The sequence below is a fragment of the Urtica dioica genome, chromosome 9 (assembly GCF_054948205.1).
Source record: "Urtica dioica subsp. dioica isolate 48M chromosome 9, U.dioica_male_clone48M_v1_H2, whole genome shotgun sequence".
NCBI lineage: Eukaryota > Viridiplantae > Streptophyta > Magnoliopsida > Rosales > Urticaceae > Urtica > Urtica dioica.
In genome coordinates, this window is record NC_142764.1 from 10,769,513 (window position 1) to 10,790,530 (window position 21,018).

The 21,018-nt window shown below is 36.4% G+C and overlaps 1 protein-coding gene and 1 pseudogene across 4 annotated transcripts; both read left to right on the forward strand.

Annotated features, from left to right (window-relative positions):
* The first annotated feature begins 6,179 nt into the window (after nt 1-6,179).
* LOC149384902 (translocator assembly/maintenance protein) lies at nt 6,180-10,065 on the forward strand. Of its 4 annotated transcripts, none has more exons than XM_089626058.1 (11): nt 6,180-6,308; nt 6,567-6,700; nt 6,776-6,827; nt 6,919-6,981; nt 7,068-7,136; nt 7,792-7,884; nt 8,008-8,112; nt 8,183-8,260; nt 8,523-8,651; nt 8,798-8,903; nt 9,674-10,065. In XM_089626058.1, exons 1-11 carry the CDS (start codon nt 6,180-6,182, stop codon nt 9,844-9,846), a joined length of 1,131 nt encoding a protein of 376 aa, XP_089482184.1. In that variant the 3' UTR covers nt 9,847-10,065. The 4 variants fall into 4 exon arrangements, with proteins under 4 accessions (XP_089482184.1, XP_089482187.1, XP_089482186.1 ...); XM_089626061.1 differs by having other exon boundaries at nt 6,601-6,700; XM_089626059.1 differs by having other exon boundaries at nt 6,193-6,308; nt 6,771-6,827.
* A 97-nt stretch (nt 10,066-10,162) lies between these two features.
* On the forward strand, nt 10,163-14,426 carry LOC149384903 (ATP-dependent Clp protease ATP-binding subunit ClpA homolog CD4B, chloroplastic-like; annotated as a pseudogene).
* Nucleotides 14,427-21,018: the final 6,592 nt, after the last annotated feature.

Consider the following 21,018-nt stretch of genomic DNA (forward strand, 5'->3'; position numbering starts at 1 on the left):
CGTTTCATAGTATACAGGTTTTTTGTTTTGTTTTTTCTTTTGATGAATTAAACGTTTGAACATTTTGTTTTAATTGCAAGTACAATTTTTTATGTTTAGAAGCATTGGTTATGGTAGTGAATGAGTTCTGAAATTAATTACATGATTTTGAATTGATGTGTTACAAAATCTTTCATTATGGTCGGAAATTGTGTGAAATTGTGCTCAGAAATTGTGTTTGAAATTGTGTGAAATTGTGTTTGAGATTGTGTTGTGCTCGTGTTAATTCTCATCTTATTTGTTGCGGTATTCAGGGGTGGAGGAGGTACATTTTTGAATCAAATGTGGTTGATCATAATATCAGTTTTTATGGAACGCTTGAGACGTTCGATAAATCAGCGGCTATGGGTCCAGAAGTGAAGGCTATGTTCAGCAACTCTTGTTTTGGCCAATTTCTGGACGTCCCGAAGGTCACCCGATCCTCAAAGATAATTAACCATTTATTGATGAGGGTCGGTTACTTTATCGGTGAAGAAGAGAGGGAAGATACTCTCTTTATTGAGCTCGGGGGAGAACCACGGCTTTCACAAGAGATGATGTTTGTTCTATCTTAGGGTTGCGCCATGGGGACGTCCCATCCTTGGATTATACCGAGCCGGCCGAAGGTGGACTGTTCAGGGAATTGTTCTCCAACGGGACGACCAACAGTCGCGTAGTGCTTACAACAAAATTGGTGGAATCGCAAGGGTGGCCGCATGAGAAACGAGTCAAGCTCTTACTTCTTCATTTTCTCTTCAACGTACTTCTTGGTGACCCTTTGGGTACGACCATTCGAGATTGGTCGTACGTTAAATTGGTAGAGGACTTGGACCAATTTAACTCGTACCCGTGGGGCAATGTGGTTTGGAAGTTCTTCGTCGAAAACTGCCGTAAGTACGTGAAGAACGTGGAGAATAAGGATTCCAAGGCGAAGATAAACCTTCCTTCTTTCATGTACCCACTTCAAATTTGGGCGTACGAAACCATGCCCGTGTTCTCGACTCTTTTGTATTGCGAGAGATTGTCTGATACCGATGTACCCTTCATGCGTCGGTGGAAATCAACGACTCATGTCGTTGACAACACGTTCTCAAAGATTTTGTGGCAATCTGAGAACTTTGTGTTCAAGCCAATGGGAGAAGAAGAGGTTAGCTTGAAGACAATGAAGAAGACGAGCCAACCGAAGCTCAAACAGAAGGTGATTAATATTGATTATGTGTTTTTTTTTTATGGTTTTAACGTCAATCGTTGACATTGATGTCAACAGTTGACGTCAACTGTTGACATTGATGTCAACAGTTGACGTCAACTGTTGACATCTGTGATTTATGACATTTTTGTTTGTTGACATTCATGTCAACAAACAGAATGTCAACAGTTGACGTCAACTGTTGACATCTGTGATTTATGAGATCTATGTTGCCTAACCTTTGTTGACATTAATTTTGACAGGCACCGGTGGAATCAAGTGGAGGCACATCCACTCCGTATACAACACATCCGTCCGGCATCGGAGAAAACTCTAAGGTTTGTAAATCTTTCATACATGATTTACTCTTTATTTATAGAAAACATTACTTACGTCTACTTTTAACATAGGCTCGGTTGATGTCCGTGGAAGCCTCTGTCACCCATATAAGGACAGAGTTCGCGGCGTTCAAGACGGAGATGGAACAGAGCTTCAAAGAATTCACTGGATGTGTGAATGAAAAGTTGATCGAGCTGGCCAAGATGATCCCGGGAGCTGTCCAAGATGCACAACCTAAAGAGCTACAGGATCCAAAAGCTTCGACCGAGAAAGACGGTGATGAGGAATAGGCTGAAAAGAGAAAAAAAAAGATGAAGACAAAGAAGAGGCTGAAAAGAAGAAAGATGATGAAGACAAAAATAATCAAGACAAAGAAGAAAAAGGAGATGTTGATCCGGTTGTCAGCATAGGAGATGACATAAGAGATACACAAGAGACTCAAGAAGGTATTATTGGTTGAAGAGTCGAGTTTGGTTTGTGTTTTATGAAAAGTTTTTGGTTTGTGTTTTATGAAGTTTTTGGTTTGTGTTTGATGAAAAGTTTCTGGTTTTTGTTTTATGAAAAGTTTTTTTATTTGTGTTTTTTGAAAAGTTTTTGGTTTGTGGTTTTTGAAATTTTTTTGGATAACTGTCTAACTATGTCATGGTGGAGACATAGAGTTTCGTGGCGGTGGAGGGGAGTTTCGCGGTGGTAGAGGGGGGGAGCTTCGTGGTGGTTGAGGAGGGGAGTTTCGTCGTGGTGGAGGAGGAGTTGGGTTTCGTGGTGGGAAGCATCGTCGTTGTTGTTGTGTTTCATTGTCTGACAACCTAATGTAGAACGAATTGCCGATTCATGAGTTGGGACCGAATCACACCCCTCCTCAAGTATTGATGGCATAATGGGATTTCCGTCACAACCACTATCACGGCTGTTGCGAGTGGATCCAACTCTTGGAGAATCGAGCCCCGATGGTTTTTCTTTTATTTCCAATATCAACTGTAATTTCTCCGTGTCATCTTCCCTCCTTCTTCTCAAGTATAAATAACCTTTCAGCGTGTCGTCGTTGGTTATCTCAACGGGTATCATTGCACCAGCCATCGCATATGAAACGCCAATTGTATGGGTAGATGGTGATTTGCGCAAATACGCGTAAATTATTTGCATCAAACTAGCGAAGTTCACTTCAGACGGCACCATAATTCCGAAAGATCCTTTCTCATTATACCGACCAGGTTCAACCCAAGTGCCACTATGCTTGAATAATAAATAAATTTCCATCACCACTGCATACAAATAAACAAAGGTAAAGTTAGTAACTGTTGACTTCAGATGTCAACAGTTGTTGTCAACAGTTGATCTCTAAGTCTCAACCGTAGACGTCAACTGTTGACGCTAATGTCAACTATTGATATTGGATGTCAACAATTTACGTCAACTGTTGACATCTGATGTCAACAACTCATGAACTTCGCCTAAAACCAAGAGAAACCAATAAAAATTGCCTAGAACAAAAAGAGTCTTTTTTTTTTGCCAATCTCAAACATACCCAGAATAAACATACCCAAAAACCAAAGAAAAGTTTGATAAAACAAAAAACAAAACAAAACTAACCTTGGGCAAGTCTCGGAGCTAAGTGCTTGGTCGGAGCTACGGTCTTCATCGTGTCCGGATCTATGAGCTTTGGTCGTGTTTCCTTGAGCGTGTCGGAGCTCAAATCCAAAGGTTTGGGTCAGCTCAACTTTGGCAAGGATTGGGTGAGCTCAAATCTAGGGTTTGGGTCAGCTCAACTTTGGCAAGCTTTGAGCTTTTTTCTTCTAACGAGAGAGAGAGAGAGAGATAGATAAAAAAACAAGTTTAATTCAGAATGGATTAAAGAATGATATTAAATGAGGTAGGTGTGAGATTGAAAGAAAATTTAAGGTGGAGAGTATATATGGTTTTTCACAAGTGGCCAACTTGTATTTTTGGCCAAAATTATACTTTGGTGGATTTTTGGAAAAAGTTATTGATATGGTGGTACTTTGAGAAATTTCTCAAAAATCAAACCACAACGGTTTAAATGATTTTTAAAAAAATAAATCGGACCAAATCAAATAAGAAAAAAAACCAACCGAACCAGTTAAAATGGTTAAATTGTTTCAGATCGTTTGGATTGTTTTAAACTGTTTGACCGTTTTAAATCGGACCGTTTAAATTTGACATATTTTTTATTTATATTTTTCTTAAGTAGTAACTGATCATGTCCATTTTTGGACTGTTTTAGACCGGACCAATTTATACCTATTTTTTTTAAATACTGACCGGTCTAGACCCCAGTTTATAAATTTTAGACGGGACCGGACCGTTTAATTGGACCGGACTGCACCGGTGAAATTTTAAACCGTTTAAAATCAGACAATTGGTCTAAAAACCGGTTGTCCAGTCCGGTATACGGTTTCATCAATTTTTCTGCGCCGCCCTATTAAGTGACTCCCAAGAAGAAAACAATTCCATTCTTACCCCTTAGGTGCCTATCTCAGTTTGATCTTTAATCTTGATCTTACTTTTGCTGTCAAAATAGATGGGAGTTGACCAGGTGCTTATCATGAGTTTGGCAAAAAAAAAAAAAAAATAATTAGCTGTTTAGCCATCTAAAACACTAGCAATTTGGTTTTAGCCAACCTTTCGTTAATTTCCCGTAAATAGCCATCTTGCTTACGTGGCAGCTTATTAATTGAATTAGTTTTACCTTTTTGTCCTTACGCTATTTTAATTAGGCCTTTTTTTTAAAAAAAATTTGAATTAATTGAACAACAATGCACAAACAATCAATAAAATAAGACTAATCATCAACTTAATTGTTTCATATTATTCTTTTCCTTCAATGCCGCACATCGTTGTTGGTCATGAATATCTTCAGTAACCGACTATGGCATCGGGCTTTCAAACGAATTAATCTTCTCCAATAGCCCGAGAATTATCGCAATTTATCTTAAATATGTAGGTGGGTCGAGCCACTCTAGAATTGTTATCAACCATTCACAAATTGAAACACTCAAATTTGAAAATAAACACAAACCTTATCCGCCATCCATGAAGCATGTTCGACTCTGCTAAAATCGCCGAAACACATCAGAGGATGTCGGATTTTTAGTGGTTGGGGCCGTGCGGTGGTGTGGTGGCCGGCCTATGTGACGTGGTGGTGGTCAGATTTAGTGAAGAAAAATTTTAAAAATAGAAATAAAAGGAGAGAGAGCAAGATAGACTTTGGGGTGGTGGTGGCCGGAGTGGTCATTGTAGTGGAGACACGGAGCTCGGGGCGGCGCGACGTAGCTTCCAAAGGTGTGGTGGCCAGAGAGAGAGAGAGATAATGAGACTCACCGGAGTTGGAGGTGGCGGAGGAAAGATCTCGGGTTACCGGAGGCGGAGCATAATCGGTCAGAGAGAGAGAGAGAAAGCTCTGAAATTTAAAAAAATGAATGAATAAGAAGAAGCACGATTTTATACTCTGACCTAAATTCTAAAAGCGACTTGTCGCTTCTTAAAGTTAGGTCAGACAAAACAACGTCACTTCATGGTAAACTTAAAAAAGAAACGGGCAAAACGAAACCGATCAAAACTTTACTAAATGTGGAAGTGACATTAGAAGCGACAGTTCGCTTCTGAAAAACAGAAAACTTTTAGAAGCGCCAATTGTTGTGTCCAATCCCAAAGTATTCATTTTCCAAAGACCAAATCTTTGATATACCAAGTTTTAGCTTTGAAGCGACATGTCGCTTCTAAAAGCGCCGTCACTTCTAAAAGTGTTTTTTTTCTTTCTAATAGTGAATTATGTTAATAAATTGTGTCATTTGTTGACATATATGTCAACAAATCACGTTATTTGTTTACATGCATCAAATGAGTCTATATTTATTTATATATGTCACCATATCATATCGTTTGTTGATATATATGTCAACAAATCTTCAAACAAGCCTAGAATATGACATATGAACATATTTCAAAATCAACCAAAATTGACGACTGGTAAAGTGTTAAAATCCTAAATCATATCATTACTCATAACTAATAATGGTACCATCAATGAAATTTTTTTTTCTTCAAGTTTTTCAAAAAAGGAAAAGTTGGGATTCAAAAACACGAACTTTAGTGCCGGTAGAATAGTGTAAGATTCTGATATGAGATTGAGCGATGAAGATTGTGGGCTGGAGCGATGGGGGAAATAAAAGAGATAAAGAAAGAGAGTGATATCGAGTGAATAGAGTAAGACATCGATCTCGGGAGAAGAGAGACGTAGAAAGAATGAGAGTCCAAAAGAGAGGGAAGATAGAAAGAAAGAGAGTGAGACGAGAAAAGAGAAAGAAAGAAAGTGAATGGAAAACAAAAATCATATGGGAGGGAAAATGAAAATTAGAAGGATTTTTTAGTCCAATTTTTACTAACAGTTTTGTCCTAATTATACTTTACTTTACGTTGATCTTAGTCAAAATCTTTTAAGTTACTAATATTTTTTCTAAATCCCTAATTTTAATTGAGGCCATATACGGCATTTCATTATTATTATTTTTTTTATCAAATACATTTCTTCTTATATTTGTTTTGTTTTGGTTTGTTTTGTTTTTTTTTTCAAACGCTCTATTTATATTTGTTATATCGTGTCTATATTATTCTTATGTGCAAAAAAAAAAAAAGTGTCTCTCACCGTCTCACGCGCGCTCAGTTGCTGACTCTCACTCGTTCGTTCATTGTTCGTCACCGTCGAACTCGTCTCTCCCATCAACCCAGTCGCAACGAATCAGAGGTATGTATAACTTACACGGTTTTATGCCTTTGCTTTGATATTCTAGAAGCATTCGAGCATTTAGGCATCAATTCAAAGTATTGGTGATCGTTGCTTGAACATCAACTATTCGATAAAATATCCGCACGAAATGGTCTGAAAGATTAACTACTGAGCTACTGCGGATAGTGGTTTTAGAAGTAAGCTAGCAATGAAAGAGAGACCAAAGTCCTCAGAAAATGTAGGACAGATTATATAATCAGTCACGTTACATTGTAGCTTTTGCAATTTAAGCACATTTATAAATGGATAGCGATATCAAAGCCGAGCTTAAAAGTTTCCTCAAAGACATCCCATCCGTCGAGTTCTGCTGCGTTTACGGCTCATCTCTTCACCCAAACAACCACGATAAAGTGAGTCCTCTCTCTCTCTCCCCCCCTAATGTCATTCTGTGGGAATGTAAATGTTATTTGTGTGTCACAGTCTAGGTTGGTTGACTTTATTCTTGGGGTGTCAAATCCGCTTGAATGGCATGCCGAGGTAAGATTCAAATGCAATTTTTAGCTTATTTCTAACATGAGTCGGGATTGTTCAGATTCTTATTCTAGCTTTGTTGTTCGAAATAACCCAGAATCTGGAATTGAACAGAGACCACTATGCTTCTTGGTTGTTGCACCTTGGTGGGGCAAGATTGGTGCTGAACTCTTTCTCTCTAACTCTCGAACATAAATGCTATGCGTATCTCACGAATCCTCACAAAACAATTGTTGATTGTGCCAGATTACTGGTGTTTCTGAGAGTATTGGTGTTGGAGTGCACTTCAATCCCTATGTTAAATGGAGGAACAAGGTAATGGCCTTTCTTGTTCTTCTTTTCTAAAGCCATCGTGGTATTGCTTACTGATATGTATTTTTAGATTCAGCATAATTTACAGTTTTTTCGAGTGTCTAAGGATATATGCTTTTAAGTTTTAAATTCAGCACAATATTGTTCTTTTTTTTCTTTTTTTTAGAGATGAAAGAAAATACGTACCAGAAAAAGAAAAGCAAGCACATTGAAACTCATTTCAAATCCAGGACCAAAATAGAAATTAGTTAACCACTGTTTTTGATTTCTTATTTTGCAGCAAAATATGATTATTGATTACACTTTTGTTTTGATCATAACCGAGCCTTCCAACACCAATGGTGGTTTGCCAGATACAAGAATATTGAATTAGCCACTTTGATTGTTTGCTTGTATAAATGATATTTTGATAAGAACTTTTGTAATTCATTACTATCAAAACAAGAAAATATGAAGATAGTTACAAGTTTTCGAGTGGCTTGCTCTGTTCCAACGAAAAAATCTCTATTTTTACCGGAAAGCTGCCTCTCTTTCTCCTCTCCCTTTCTCGTATTCATAATAAGCTAATTCCAATAGAACACATTTCTTGTAATATTGGTAGGTTTTTGCGTCTGTCTGTAATTTTTATGACATCTGAATTCAAAATCAATTCTGGCAGATGATCAAGTATGGAGTTGTAAACATGCATGATTTGGTTCAAGACATACTCACTTGGGAAAATTTGTACTTGAGTGGCCGACTTCAAAAACCTGTATGAGTATACTCCCATTCATTTTGATTCTCTGCTCGAGAGCATGTCAATGCTTATGCAACTGTGTCCATTAGGACTTATACAGTCATATATATGTGTGTATATGTATATTTTTTTTTTCAGGTTCATGTACTGGTTGATAATTTGAAGCTTGAAGATACGAACCTGGCTAATTTGAGGGCTGCAATCTCTGCTGCACTCCTACTTCTACCAATGAAGTTCTCCGAGGCATTCTTTCCATGTCAACACTTTTCACGGAAGTCATTTGTCTGGGTGTCTAATTTGTAATTTTGTGCAGGAAGATCTGTACGCCAAAATATGCAGTCTATCTTATACGGGTGATTTGCGCATGCTTTTTGCAGAGGACAAAAACAAGGTAATCTTGATAAGAACGTGCAAGAGATATCTTGTGCTTACACAAGTAGTGGCGCTATCAGATATTGGATTCTGTAATAACAATTTACTTACAGAACAGGATCTTTTAAATAAACGAACTTGGATGTATCATCAACACATTCGGCTATTATCAGCATGTTAGTTTCGAGCTCAAATACTAAACAGCTTGTTGTCATTGTAACCTTTTTTATTTTTATTTTTATTTTTTTGCTTACCATTTTTGTACTGAATGAGTCTCCCAGGTTAAAAAGATTGTTGGAGGCCAATTTGAATTGTTCCGGTCAATATATAAGCCCTTTATTCAAGAGAACAAAACAAAAGAGCTGCTGAGATCGTCACCATCTCTAAATCACCATGCAAATCTAGTGCAGGTCGATTCTGGTTGTCAAATTATCATATGCTATGTCTGTATGGATTATGGTGTGAATGTTAGCAGTTAGCATTTTCTTTCAATGGATTCCTACAATAGTATAGGTGACTGTCTATCTCAGTAGCACATTTTTACTTCTTTTTACAGGATCATAGCTTATCAGCCACTCAGACTCTCGTATCTTCTCTCCCCCTAGTGGTGAGAAGCCAAATGGCGATGAAGCTAGGAGGAACAAAACATCTCAGTGAATCTGGTACGGTAATTTCGGGACAGTCCTTTTATTTCTTGGAAAAATTATACAAAAGTCATTTGAAACTAATTAATTATCAAAATAGTCAAAGTTTCGAATTTTCAGCAAAATAGCCAAAGTTACGTCGTCAAATTTTTTTTTTTTTATTTTTTTTTTTATTTTTCATACAAAGATTTAATTTTTTGACGATTATTATAAGTAATCTATCACTTTCAATTTTGAAAGTTGATTATTACACATTTTTCCTATTTCACTAGTTTTAGACAAACTTTGACTATTTTCAAATCCATTATTTTAAATTGGCTATTATTTAGCTAAATCACCCTTTTTTTGGGACAATTTGGCCAATACCTTCGTTTTAAAAATAGTCAAAGTTTCATTTTATTAAAGAAATAGTCCAACAGGACGAAGTAAATTAAATTATTTGTTTTAATTAATTTGATTTATTTCGGCCTGGTGGGTTATTTTTTTTTTAATAAAATAAAACTTTAACTAAAATATTAAAAGAAATTAAGTAGTTAACTAGTTGCAGCAAATTCTTCTATTTTTTTTTTTGGAAAAAAAAATGATAATATAACCTTTGTTTATCTTGAGATTATTATAATTGGTTATTATTTGTTAATTATGTGTAGAAACATATATATCAAGTTCTTGACGGATTTCGTAGAACATTAAGTAAATCCTCTTTCAGGATCAAATCCCTCTTTCACTGTTTGTCTGAACATAACTTTGTTAGTTCGTTCTATAAAATGGTCGGTTTTCTTCGTGTGAAGTTGCATTCCGATCTAGAGAAGAGGCGGCCAATTGCATAGAGAAGATTCTGAAGCGGAAAGTAATGGTTTCGAGTGCAAGGCAAGCAATCTCCGGCCTAGTGGCTGCAGGAGGTTTCAATGGTATTCGATACCTTGCTAGGAAAATGCAAAAGGCTTGGAGATCCTGGCTTTGACTTCTAGATTGTTTGATTTCCCCTATTTGACCGGCGTATCTCAGTTTTGACTGTAGAAAAGCATGACAAAGAGTCATGAATCTGATCTTCTTCTTCTTAGCTAATTCGATACAATCTTAAGCCGTTTATCTTGAACCCTCAGGGTTTTGGGGTTGATATGTATCACTTATGTTTCGGTTAGTACATCTTGAGAAATGAGCGAGGTTTTCTTTTTCTTAATCTAAGAACTTCTTCCACCTCGCAGTTTAGATCAATTGGTTTCAAATAACTACTCTCCCCCAAAAAATAATAATAAGAATAATAATAATAACAATAAATGAAAAGAAGGGCTAGCTCAGAGGTAAAAAAAAATCTTAAAAAAATGGGAATAACCATTTTTTGCTCTTGTAATTGTATTTTATGTTTTTAAGGTATTGCTTTCCTGTATTGTAGGTGGTAGATGACGTGCCATCAACACTTGCTCTCAATGTCCTTTTAATTGTTTCTCTAAGCAATAGTTTAGACTTCAGGTATCTATATTTATAGCGCTGAAGAGAAATATCCAAATACACGTCTTATTCTTGTCAATAAAGACATGTACAACAATAAAAATAATTTGTTTATTTCCGAAGTAATAAATGATTGATTACAAATAGTTATGAGAGACTATCTTTTGCCAGAAATACCTTGCTTCCGTATAATTAGGAAATGCATTAACAAAATTACGCAATAAGAATGTCACACGTAAATAACCAACTGAAATGAATAAAATGACAGATCAAGGTTTAGAGTGAAATAATATGGAACTAATTATCAAGTTCAATAACTTTTCTTGACCATGTGATTAAATCTTGTGAAAGTAATAAAATGCTTATATAAATCATCTATATTTTTAATGATGGTGTCAAAAAAATTTTGACAATATAATTTTGACTATTTTGCTAAAAACATGATATTTTGGATATTTTATTCATTAATAAATTCAATTGGCTATTTTGTATAATTTAAATGGGATCCTTATATAAATAGCGAGAGTTTTTGACCAATTTTTTCTATACTTACTTAGAGAGTCAACGGCTTGGTTTTTGGTCAAGCGTAAAGTCCTAGTTCTCATGCTCGGCGTGACTAGCTATTTTCTCTAGACCTCGTTTATATGTTAGTCTACATGTAGAGTAAAAGTGGAGCTGGATTCCAAATTTATTATAATGATTAATGTATTCTCGTTAATAAATTAGATCAATCGCATTACTCGTTAGAGCATCTCCAACTCACTCTGTAATGGAGGTGGATGTGACAAAAATATGTTATGCATAATTATATTATTTTATCATAAAATGACATATGAAACTATTTAATTTCTCTCTAATTTGGTATAAATTAATTTTGAAATCGATAGAAAATAAGTACACTAAACAAAGCCAATAAAAATACCAAACTTCATTGAAAACAAACTAGAAAATAAATTACATGTAATACAGATATACATAAAAAAAAGTTAATTAGTATTGTAGGATGTAGTTTACCTTATAAATTTTGTACAAAGTATATAAATTTGATAGATCATGTTTATTTAATTTATGGGATACAAAATAGAAATTCAATATATGGACTACATACATAGAAAATTGTCAAAATTATTAAAATAATAGAGAAATGAAAGATATGATTTCGGGTGTTAAAAATGGAATATTGAGTTGGAGATAAAACACTATTTTATGTGATAGAAAATGCATTTTAAAGCACAACAAACTACATTTTATAATTTTGGATATGAGATGTGCTTAATATTTCCTCCTTTAACAATCACTCAATTATCTAAAAACTTGAAAGATATAAAAAAGAGAAATTGCCCCATTTGCCACCAATTTTATAATTTTTTCCTACTTTCCACCAAAACACTAATTTTTCCCAAAATGCCACCGAGATGTCAACATTATTGACATCTATGTCAACAATGTTGACATCTCATACTGAAGTGCAAAAATAGATGTCAACATTGTTGACATAGATGGTGGCATTTTGGGAAAAATTAATGTTTTGGTGGAAAATGGGAAAAAATGATAAAATTAGTGGCAAATGGGGCAATTTCTCTATAAAAAATAGCTTTTATTCAACAAGTATTTATTGTAACTAGCCAATCCTCTACCTCCTTTTAAGGATATAGCCCAAGTTTGATTTTATTAGGAAAATAACCGACTAAAACGAAGCTAATTAAATTAATTAGTTCAGTTAATTAAATTAACTAACAGTTAATATAATTAACTTCGGTCTGGTGGACTATTTTCCTAATAAAATAAAACTTGAGCTATTTTATTTTAAAGAAGTGTGGGCTATTTAACTACTGGCCTAATTTCCCTTTATTTAATAGGTATATTCGTGCACAAAATAATTAAAAAAAATAAAAAAAAATTTCGGGAAGCTACCAATTTTAATATTTCAAATGATCGTTTTACGTCAAATTCCCACTCCATTGTTCATAAGCCCCACACTTGGAAACAACAAAGCATTCTCTCTTCTTCTTCGAAACTATAACTCTTACTTCTAGGCCAGGCGAGGGTGTGGCAGCAGCTTAGCATCCACACACAGGCAAGACATTGTGATCATCTCACGATGTTTCATGATCATTAGTATTTGTATGGGATCGAATTAAATAAAATCATGTTTGTGATGTTGCAGGTGATTTCGACGGCGGGTAATAGCATGCCTACCCTCGAAAAGTACGGCACCAATTTGACTAAACTCACTGGAGAGGTACAGTTGCTATTTTTGTTGTTGTTGTCAATTTTACGAAATAATTGGGTACTGGTTTGTTTTACAGGGAACGGTGGATTCCGTTGTTAGGAGGCAGACACTTATTGAGAGAGTGGTTCAGATCTTATGTTGGAGAACCAAAACAATCTGTGTCTCATCAGAGAACCCGGTGTTGGAAAGACAGCCATAGTCGAGGGACTTGCCCAACGCATTGCCCAGGGATGTTCAAGAAATCCTAGAGGGAAATAAGGTTTATTTCTTACATGACCAACTTAAATCTGGAAATTATTAAACGAGCAACTCTTTTGATTGTTTGTTTATGTCTAAAATAAATACCAGGTCATAACTTTGGACATAGGTCTGCTTCTAGTCACGGGTACAATGTGGCGTGGAACTTTTGAGGAAAGATTGAAGAAAGTGATGGAGGAAATCAATCGTAGTGACGTGATTATCTTTTTCATCGACGAGGTCCACACATTGATTGGAGCCGGAGCAGAAGACGGCGGGGTTGGTGCTTCAAATATATTGAAGCCTGCTCTTGCCAGATGTGAGCTGCGGGTAATGCCCGGCTCACTTGCAAAAAATTGTTTTCTTGTTATCACTATCATCACTTACATTGCTTGGAGTGGTTATGCAGTGTATTGGAGCCACAACGCTGGACGAGTACAAGAAGCATATCGAGAGTGACCCGGCTTTGGAAAGATGGCTTCAGCCAGTCCAAGTGCCCGGGCCCACTTCTAATGAGACCGTCCAGATTATCAAGGGTCTGCGCGAGCGCTATGAAATTCATCACAAGCTCCAATACACAGATGACGCACTGGTAGCTGCAGCTCAACTCTCACACCAGTACATCAGGTAAACAAATACATATATACATATACATATAATATACATATATACATATACATATAATATACACACACACACACATATATATATATATATATATATATATATATATATATATATATATATATATATATATCTCAAGATTTTGAAGGGATTGCATAATGATTTAATTTGATTTTCCAAACGAATTATTATGCATGGACCATTTTCTACCGGACAAAGCTATAGACTTGATCAATGAAGCAGGTTCTCAAAAATTCGCATTTGTCGTGCTCAGGTGATATAACAGTGATGAGTGTATCAAATGTGGTTTTTGAAGGCAGCTTTTCTGCGAGTGGATATTGAACCCATGATCTCTATTTTGGAGGTGGTGTAGAATTAACAACTAAACTATGCTAGGAACCATAGAGTGACTTAAATATATTAAATGTTGTCTTGTAACCGTTCATATAAATTTCATTCAGAAACAGATGCATGAAGAAGCCATAAAACTTGAGAAAGAACGACGACAGATTACCAAGGATAAGAACGAGGCTACGCAAAGCCAAGACTTTGGAAAGGTAGTGAAACAAATATTTGATGTCTAGTTTATAGTTATGAGAGCGGAACCACATTGGTAATGTTCTGCATGGAATATTTGCAAATGTAGACCGGGGAGTTACGCGATAGAGAGATGGAGCTCAAGGCACAAATATCGGCCACGGTGTACAAGGGAAAAAGGGAAGGGGATGAGCGAGATGAGCCCCTTGGAGGTGACGGAAGCGGACATCCGACGCATGTTGTCAACTTTGACGGGCATCTCTATCGACAATGTCTCCGCGGACGAGTCGGACTGCCTTCTCAAGATGGAAGAGAGCCTCCACGCGCGGGTCGGAGGCTAGGACGAGGCCGTGAAGACCATCAGCCGCGCGATCCTACGGTCCTGCGTGTGGCTCAAGAACCTTAACCGCCCCATTGTTGCAAAAAAATCACACACGCAAACTTATGTATCGCTCAAGTAATATAGATATGAAGTAACGAGTGTCGAACCCACAAAGACTAGTGATTTTTAACAATCTACTAAAACTTGTAGCGAATTGATTCCTAGAAGAAGGTGATGATGTTTTGAAACGTTTAACTAAACTAAATAAAACAAAAGCAATGAATTAAACATGAGTTTTCAATAAAAGGAAGTTAGGGTCACGATTTCACCGTAATTAACTAGGTCGGGGGTTTTGAGTTTGAACAACAAAATCTAGTCCTACGGATGCTAATCTCACTCTATCAAAATCATTCAATAGCCTCTCTCTTGAGTGTTCTAGCAAACTTATGTAATTGAAGGATTGTTATCCTCTCGACTTCTAATCCTATTAATACAATTACACACAAGACAATAAGAGTTCAAGCGATTACATAAATTGCCTAGATTTTCTACTAACCTATGATCAACTATGAAGACATGAATAAAAACACGATTATTTACTCTCTCTCTCTCTATCTCTCTCTCTCTCTCTCTCGAGTAGTTATACAATCCTAGACAACAATTTTAATGGTGATCAAGCACTAGAAAACATTAATAATTTACGTCAAGCAATCCATAATAATGAAAGAAACAAGTATTATCTAACCCTAACAAACCCTTTAACCATTATCAATGACTACATCTCAACCCCATAAAAAACCAAGCCTCCAATAGTGTTCTGTTGGAATAGATCTAGGATTAAGAAAAGATTTATCGCTTCTAGCAAGCGGCGGAATATAAAAAATTTCTTTAAAACACGTAAAACGTTTTTACAACCTAGACAAAGCGCATGAACATATAATTTAAAATTACATTTAGTTTTTACTCGGTACCAACCTCGAAGTGAGATTGAACGTTGAGAAGCCTTCGGAAGGTTGAAACGTTCCTCTCTCCACGCAGCACGCCTCTCCCACTAGTCTTCTTAAACCTGTTGAGCAACCACGAAAGTTTCTACCACTAGAATCTTTGGGTGTGGTTAGGATTTAGAGTGTTGGCACTTTTAAACACGATGACTCAAGAACAAGTCTTGGAGCCAAAGAGCTAAAACAAATGCTAGGTCTAATGAGGACCTAGGTGCAAAAACAAAAGAACAAGAAGGGTTAGAGAGAGAGAGAGAGAAAAGGGGGCGGCCAAAATTCTAGAGAGAGAAGCTCTCAATCTCTAAAATTGTTTGTTGTGAGTTGTGAATGAGATGGAGTATTAATAGGAGGATGATTACCTTCAAAAGGTAGTTTCCTCTTTTCTATAGAATATCACATATTCATGAGCAAATATTTGCTTCCTCTTCCTCACGTCACACGTCCAAGGCATGCTTCTAGAAGGCCTTGGATTTGTTTCCTCTTTTGCTTCTCCCTTGGTTGGCCGTGCACCCCATTTCCTTTCAGAGGAAATTTGTTTCCTCTTTTTCTTTTGGCAAGTATCTTCATACATCAATTCACAAAATAATCTCTCTTCTCTTGCTATGTTGGACGAGTAAAGGACTTCTAGAAGGAGCTTCTAGATGTTTCTTCATTTGTTCATGACAACATAAGAAAAACCCACTAAGAATTTTCAAGTAAAATTCCATGAAATGAAATTAATCCTCAAGGCCCAATTACTCTAATATGGCCATGTGACACATTTCATTGTCATCATATGACAATGTCAAAAAAATTATTTATTGACATTAAATCATCACTTGTCCAAAAAAGACAAAATTACCCTTAAGACAATTTTCGTAAAACTTGTCTAGTTCTTGTTTTGACTTAGCTTCTAGTTTAACTAATCGTACTCCAATGACTTGGGGTAGTGAGCTCATAGATCCAAATGAAAAAATCTTGAGCTAGCATACTTGGACTCAAAAGTTCACAAACATTTTCCAAGTTCTAGCTTAATGTCAACTGACTCCACTAAAGAGTTGACACTGAAATCTCTCGGTTCAAATGAATATATTTTCTACTCAAGAATTCTACTTAATTATAATGAGTGGATCCACTGAATATTATCTATGTTCACTCTTCATGAATATCATCAACTAGATGAGATTTACAAAATTACCATTTTACCCTTCTAGCTGTTATTTCCTCAACTCATTTGTCGCTTGTGAATAAGTTAGAAGCAATGTATTGACGATGAGTTAACAAGTCACATTGATTCATCCAAAAGAGTCATGACTCAATTTGGACACTGACCAGTTCATTTATTCACATTCCAAGGAACAAGGCATGAGGTGATATGTGATATACATTGCATTTCAGCAATCTTGTACATGAATTCCATATCTGTGAGATCTTCACAAAGTTACTCATGACATCTTCATAACTTAGTACTTCACCAAAAGGTCTTGTCTATATCACATAGTGAATCTAGAACTCTGACTTTCTCAAATGAGAATACGTAAGCTATGAAATGACATGTCTCATTTCAGGATTGAGGTAAGCACGATGCAATTCATATGCAGTGACTTTGAGACATAAGAGGTTAAATAGTTTGTTCTTATTCTGTCTCTAAAAGTGCACTGGTCAATTCAGTACCTTCAGAAGATACCTATGAAGAACTATAGAGTCTCCAAACTCTCAATGTCCCATAACTAGACATCATAGATTCTCTAAAAAATCATACTGAGATCAATAGCCATTTGATCCTTAGATTGTGAATATACTGTTTTAAGCAACCATGAAGATGTTCATGCAAATCTATATTTGACTCTTCATTTGTTTTTGGGTTTGTTTAAGGACTAAAGACTATAGTTTATCATAAAGCTTCAAACAGACAAGGAAGAATGAATGATCGTTTCAACTTTTATTAATTATTCAGCAGTTACAAGCAAGAGGCTTCGTGAGACTTTATTACATCAAATGTACATAAACAAAGACTACTACTCTTCTTGTAGGCACCATTGACAACATGTTCATGATGATCAACATCAGAGCATAATTATAGAAAGCATTAAGATGTAAAAGGAAAGGAAAACATAATTCATATTAACTAAATGATGTTCAACAAAAATTAAAATAAACTAACAATAAAAAGAAATGAAGAAGGAAGAAGAACGAATTGATTTGAGTTCAAGAGACTCGTCGGAGGAGTCGATGCCAATGAAGAACACTTTTTATCTCTTCAAAAGCTCTACAAATTAGACAAACACTATAAGAGAAACTAAAATAAAAGCAAAAGTGTATTTTTGAAAACCTAAATTGTATATATAGGGGTTTGGATGATTTTCGGAGGTATTTGTACATAGATGAGAATCCTAGGATCGAAAACACTTAAAAATCGGAAAATTGACAAAAGTAATGATTTTTGAGCATCATGGTGTGTTGATGGCCATGTTTTAGCGCGTTCTGTCTCTGGGTTTTATCGCAGCGCGATGAAACTGGAAAGCTGCGTAGTTATTTTGAATAGACCGTAACTTCTTGCTCCGATGTTCGATTTTAGTAAATAAACATGTGTTGGAAAGTTTAGAGGAAGCTCTATCCAATAGTGGAAAGCATTAATCCAAAATATTCTCTTAAAAATCTCACATCATGCAAAAGAAGACACCATGTTTCTTGATTAGCTCTAACTCATTTGAAAAGTCTTCAAATCAACCCAAAATTGCTCCACTGCCTGTAAAACACTTTTAGCTCTTGAAATACCTATAATTGTTTGAAAATCTTATAAAAGTTTCCCCAAAATAAAAGAAAAATAAAATAGGTGTTATGTTTTTCCGGGTTTCTCTAAATCTGTCAAAGAAAACAAACCAAGACAGACATAACTTGCACCATAAGCAACACACACAATGATGAACTAAGAACAAAACAATGAAAAATGGTAAACACACACCGGATTCATCCTGGTTCGGTCACTAACCTCCTACATCCAGCCTTGGGGGTTCCTTTCGCTATCGATGAGATTCAAAGATCTCTTTGTAGTTACAGATTACAAGTCTTTCAAACCAAAACGAGTTTATCTCTCTAAACAAGTTTCTCTCAAGCACTTACTCTCTCTACAAAGTATATATGAACTGAAAGAATGAACATTGTCAGCAAAACACTAAACCTAGACCTATTTAAAGAACCGAGCACAGCTTTCTTGAACGCCACGTCATGAAGATCCAATGGCCGAATTCTGCTTTTGCTGAAGAAAAACGACTTTAACTGCACTGCTGTAACTGAAACCGTTACATGTGAGTCCTTGGAGCTTCTCCACGTGTCATCACATGATAAGATCACATAACAACAATTCTCCACCTTGATCTTCATTATCTCAAGTCACTTAGATCAGAAACCCCCGGATCCATCTACTCTTCTTTTATGCTGTTTTCAACATTGACTATCTTAAGACAATATTGAAACTTTGTGTTTGGAAGAGGCTGGATCTATCTACTTGACGGATTGAGGAGAATAATTTTTTAGCTAGTCGGAGGGCTGGATCGGAGTCTCGACGTTCAGAGGTTTTGGATCAAAAGATTTAGAATCCAGTTTCTATTAGTTCCCCTCTTGAGAAACCTTATTCTCCTCCATATCACTGGCATCCAAGTTTGGATTCTTCGGCCTTAGGCAATCCACGGTCTCCATCCGAGCGGTGTAATAGTATTTCGCTAGGTTGGTGGAACATTCCTCCGACTCCTTATAATCGGAAATCGCCTTCTCGATGATCTCTTGCATCTTGGCCTTCGCAACTTTAAACTTTGCCTAATCCGCCGCTGCTGCCTTCTGCTCGGTGGCTTGGGCTTTCTCCTCGGAAGCTTTAAGCGCCGCCTTCAGCTCATTGTTCGAGACCTTGAGCTTCTTAATGTCCGTGAAGAGTTTATCCTGATCGATAAGTCCATCGACCAGATCGAGGCCAAGATAAGAGAGACCAGCCATAGCCTGTAAAAAAAATCGATAAATTCAGAAATAAGTGTGATCAGATATCACAAATTACCAAGTTTAAAACCCACCAGAGAAAGGCAATCGGCAAGCTGAGCTACACGAGTAACCTGAGAAATCTCACACACGCTCTTAGCCTCATTCATATCTGACACGCCTATCATGTAGTTGAACACGCGGTTCAGATAATCAAGAGCACTGACTTTGGTCGGATCTGTCAATGCGTGAGTACCAGATGATGAAGGGTTGCGATCCTCGGTGTCTTTCATATGTTTGGGAGAAATGTGAGGTTTCTTTAGAGATTTTCCATCCATGGGGGGCTGGGTGGCTCTTTTTTCGGAGCTTTAGCCGGCGGAATCCTAAAGCCCTTGGGGAACGCCAAGTCAACATGATTAGAACCTGTCCATTTCTACAGAACATAAAATAAGTGTTCAATATGAACCGAACCACACTATAATAAAACCTAAACTAAGTTCACATACCATAGGAATATGGGTTGGCATGATGAAAAGCCCAGTATTATCTCAAGTAGTTATTGGCAGTCCACATATGACTATACGTTCTTGGATTTTGAAAGAGACATAATAAGACCAGTATCGCCAACCTCCGATCGAGAATGAAGAAATTTTGAAATATACAACCAAAGTCAAAATTCATCCATAATAACGAAACAAGAGATAAAGCTATAAAACTAAAAAATACCCACCGGATGTAGAATATTCATAGGGTACAGAATACCAACTTTTTGGCAGATCAGAATGCTGAATAAAGAATATTTTCCCTTTCAAATCCTTGTTGCTGGTTGATAGACTAAGATCAAATTCCATTTCTCGATTGCCGTAAGATTATATCAGCCATTACATTCAGGATTTAACTTCAACTTATAAAAATGAGTAATGACATATTGGGACATGTCTTGACCATATAGTTTCCGCCAAAAAATAATCATACAGATTAAAATTTTGTATACATTCAAATTCAGTCGGCGCTAGACACAAACCCCTTAAAACTTTTTGAATGAAACGATGAAAAGGAAGATCCCCAATAACCCTAAGGATTGAGGAATCTACGAGCAGACCGAGAAGAGGTCGATGGGCGTATTGTCTTGAAGAGGGAGAAATCAGTTCGAAATTGTGGCCAATCTCGATAGTCTTCTTAAAACGTTTTAAATAATGATCCGTCACCGACGAAGAAATATGTTTCGCAGTGAAATCTGTAGATTTTCGCTGTTCGGGGTAATGAGATACCACAATTGAATTTTCTCTTCCTCATTCTCATCCAGATGCTCGATAATCTCATCATTTCTAGGTGTAAAATGGGAACCACTGGCGATACAAGGTTGAGATTCCAATTCTTCAGTAGTTCTACTCAAGTTAGATCTAGTATTTCCACTCGACACCGAGATGTGATGACGAGAACATTGAGATGTCGATCGTCGCGCGACTCATCAGCTGTCGATCCCAAAAACGAATCGTTCTCAAGAGACATCTTCCTACAAGTAAGCCGATGAATAACGTTATTTCCAAAGTTTCCATTATCACTCTCTTTTCCTTCTTCTAGTTCTACGATAGAACCAAAAGGAACGATTCACAAAGGAACCACAAAAACATAGGGTTCTCACTCTAACTATATCGTCCAAACAAAATTCTTGGAACACATAAATTCTATTCTCTCCCCGGTATACAGATAAACACCGAATTTAAGATCTGGTTCATCGCGAATATGGAACCTACTACCTAGGAAGGTCAAAGGCATATTTTG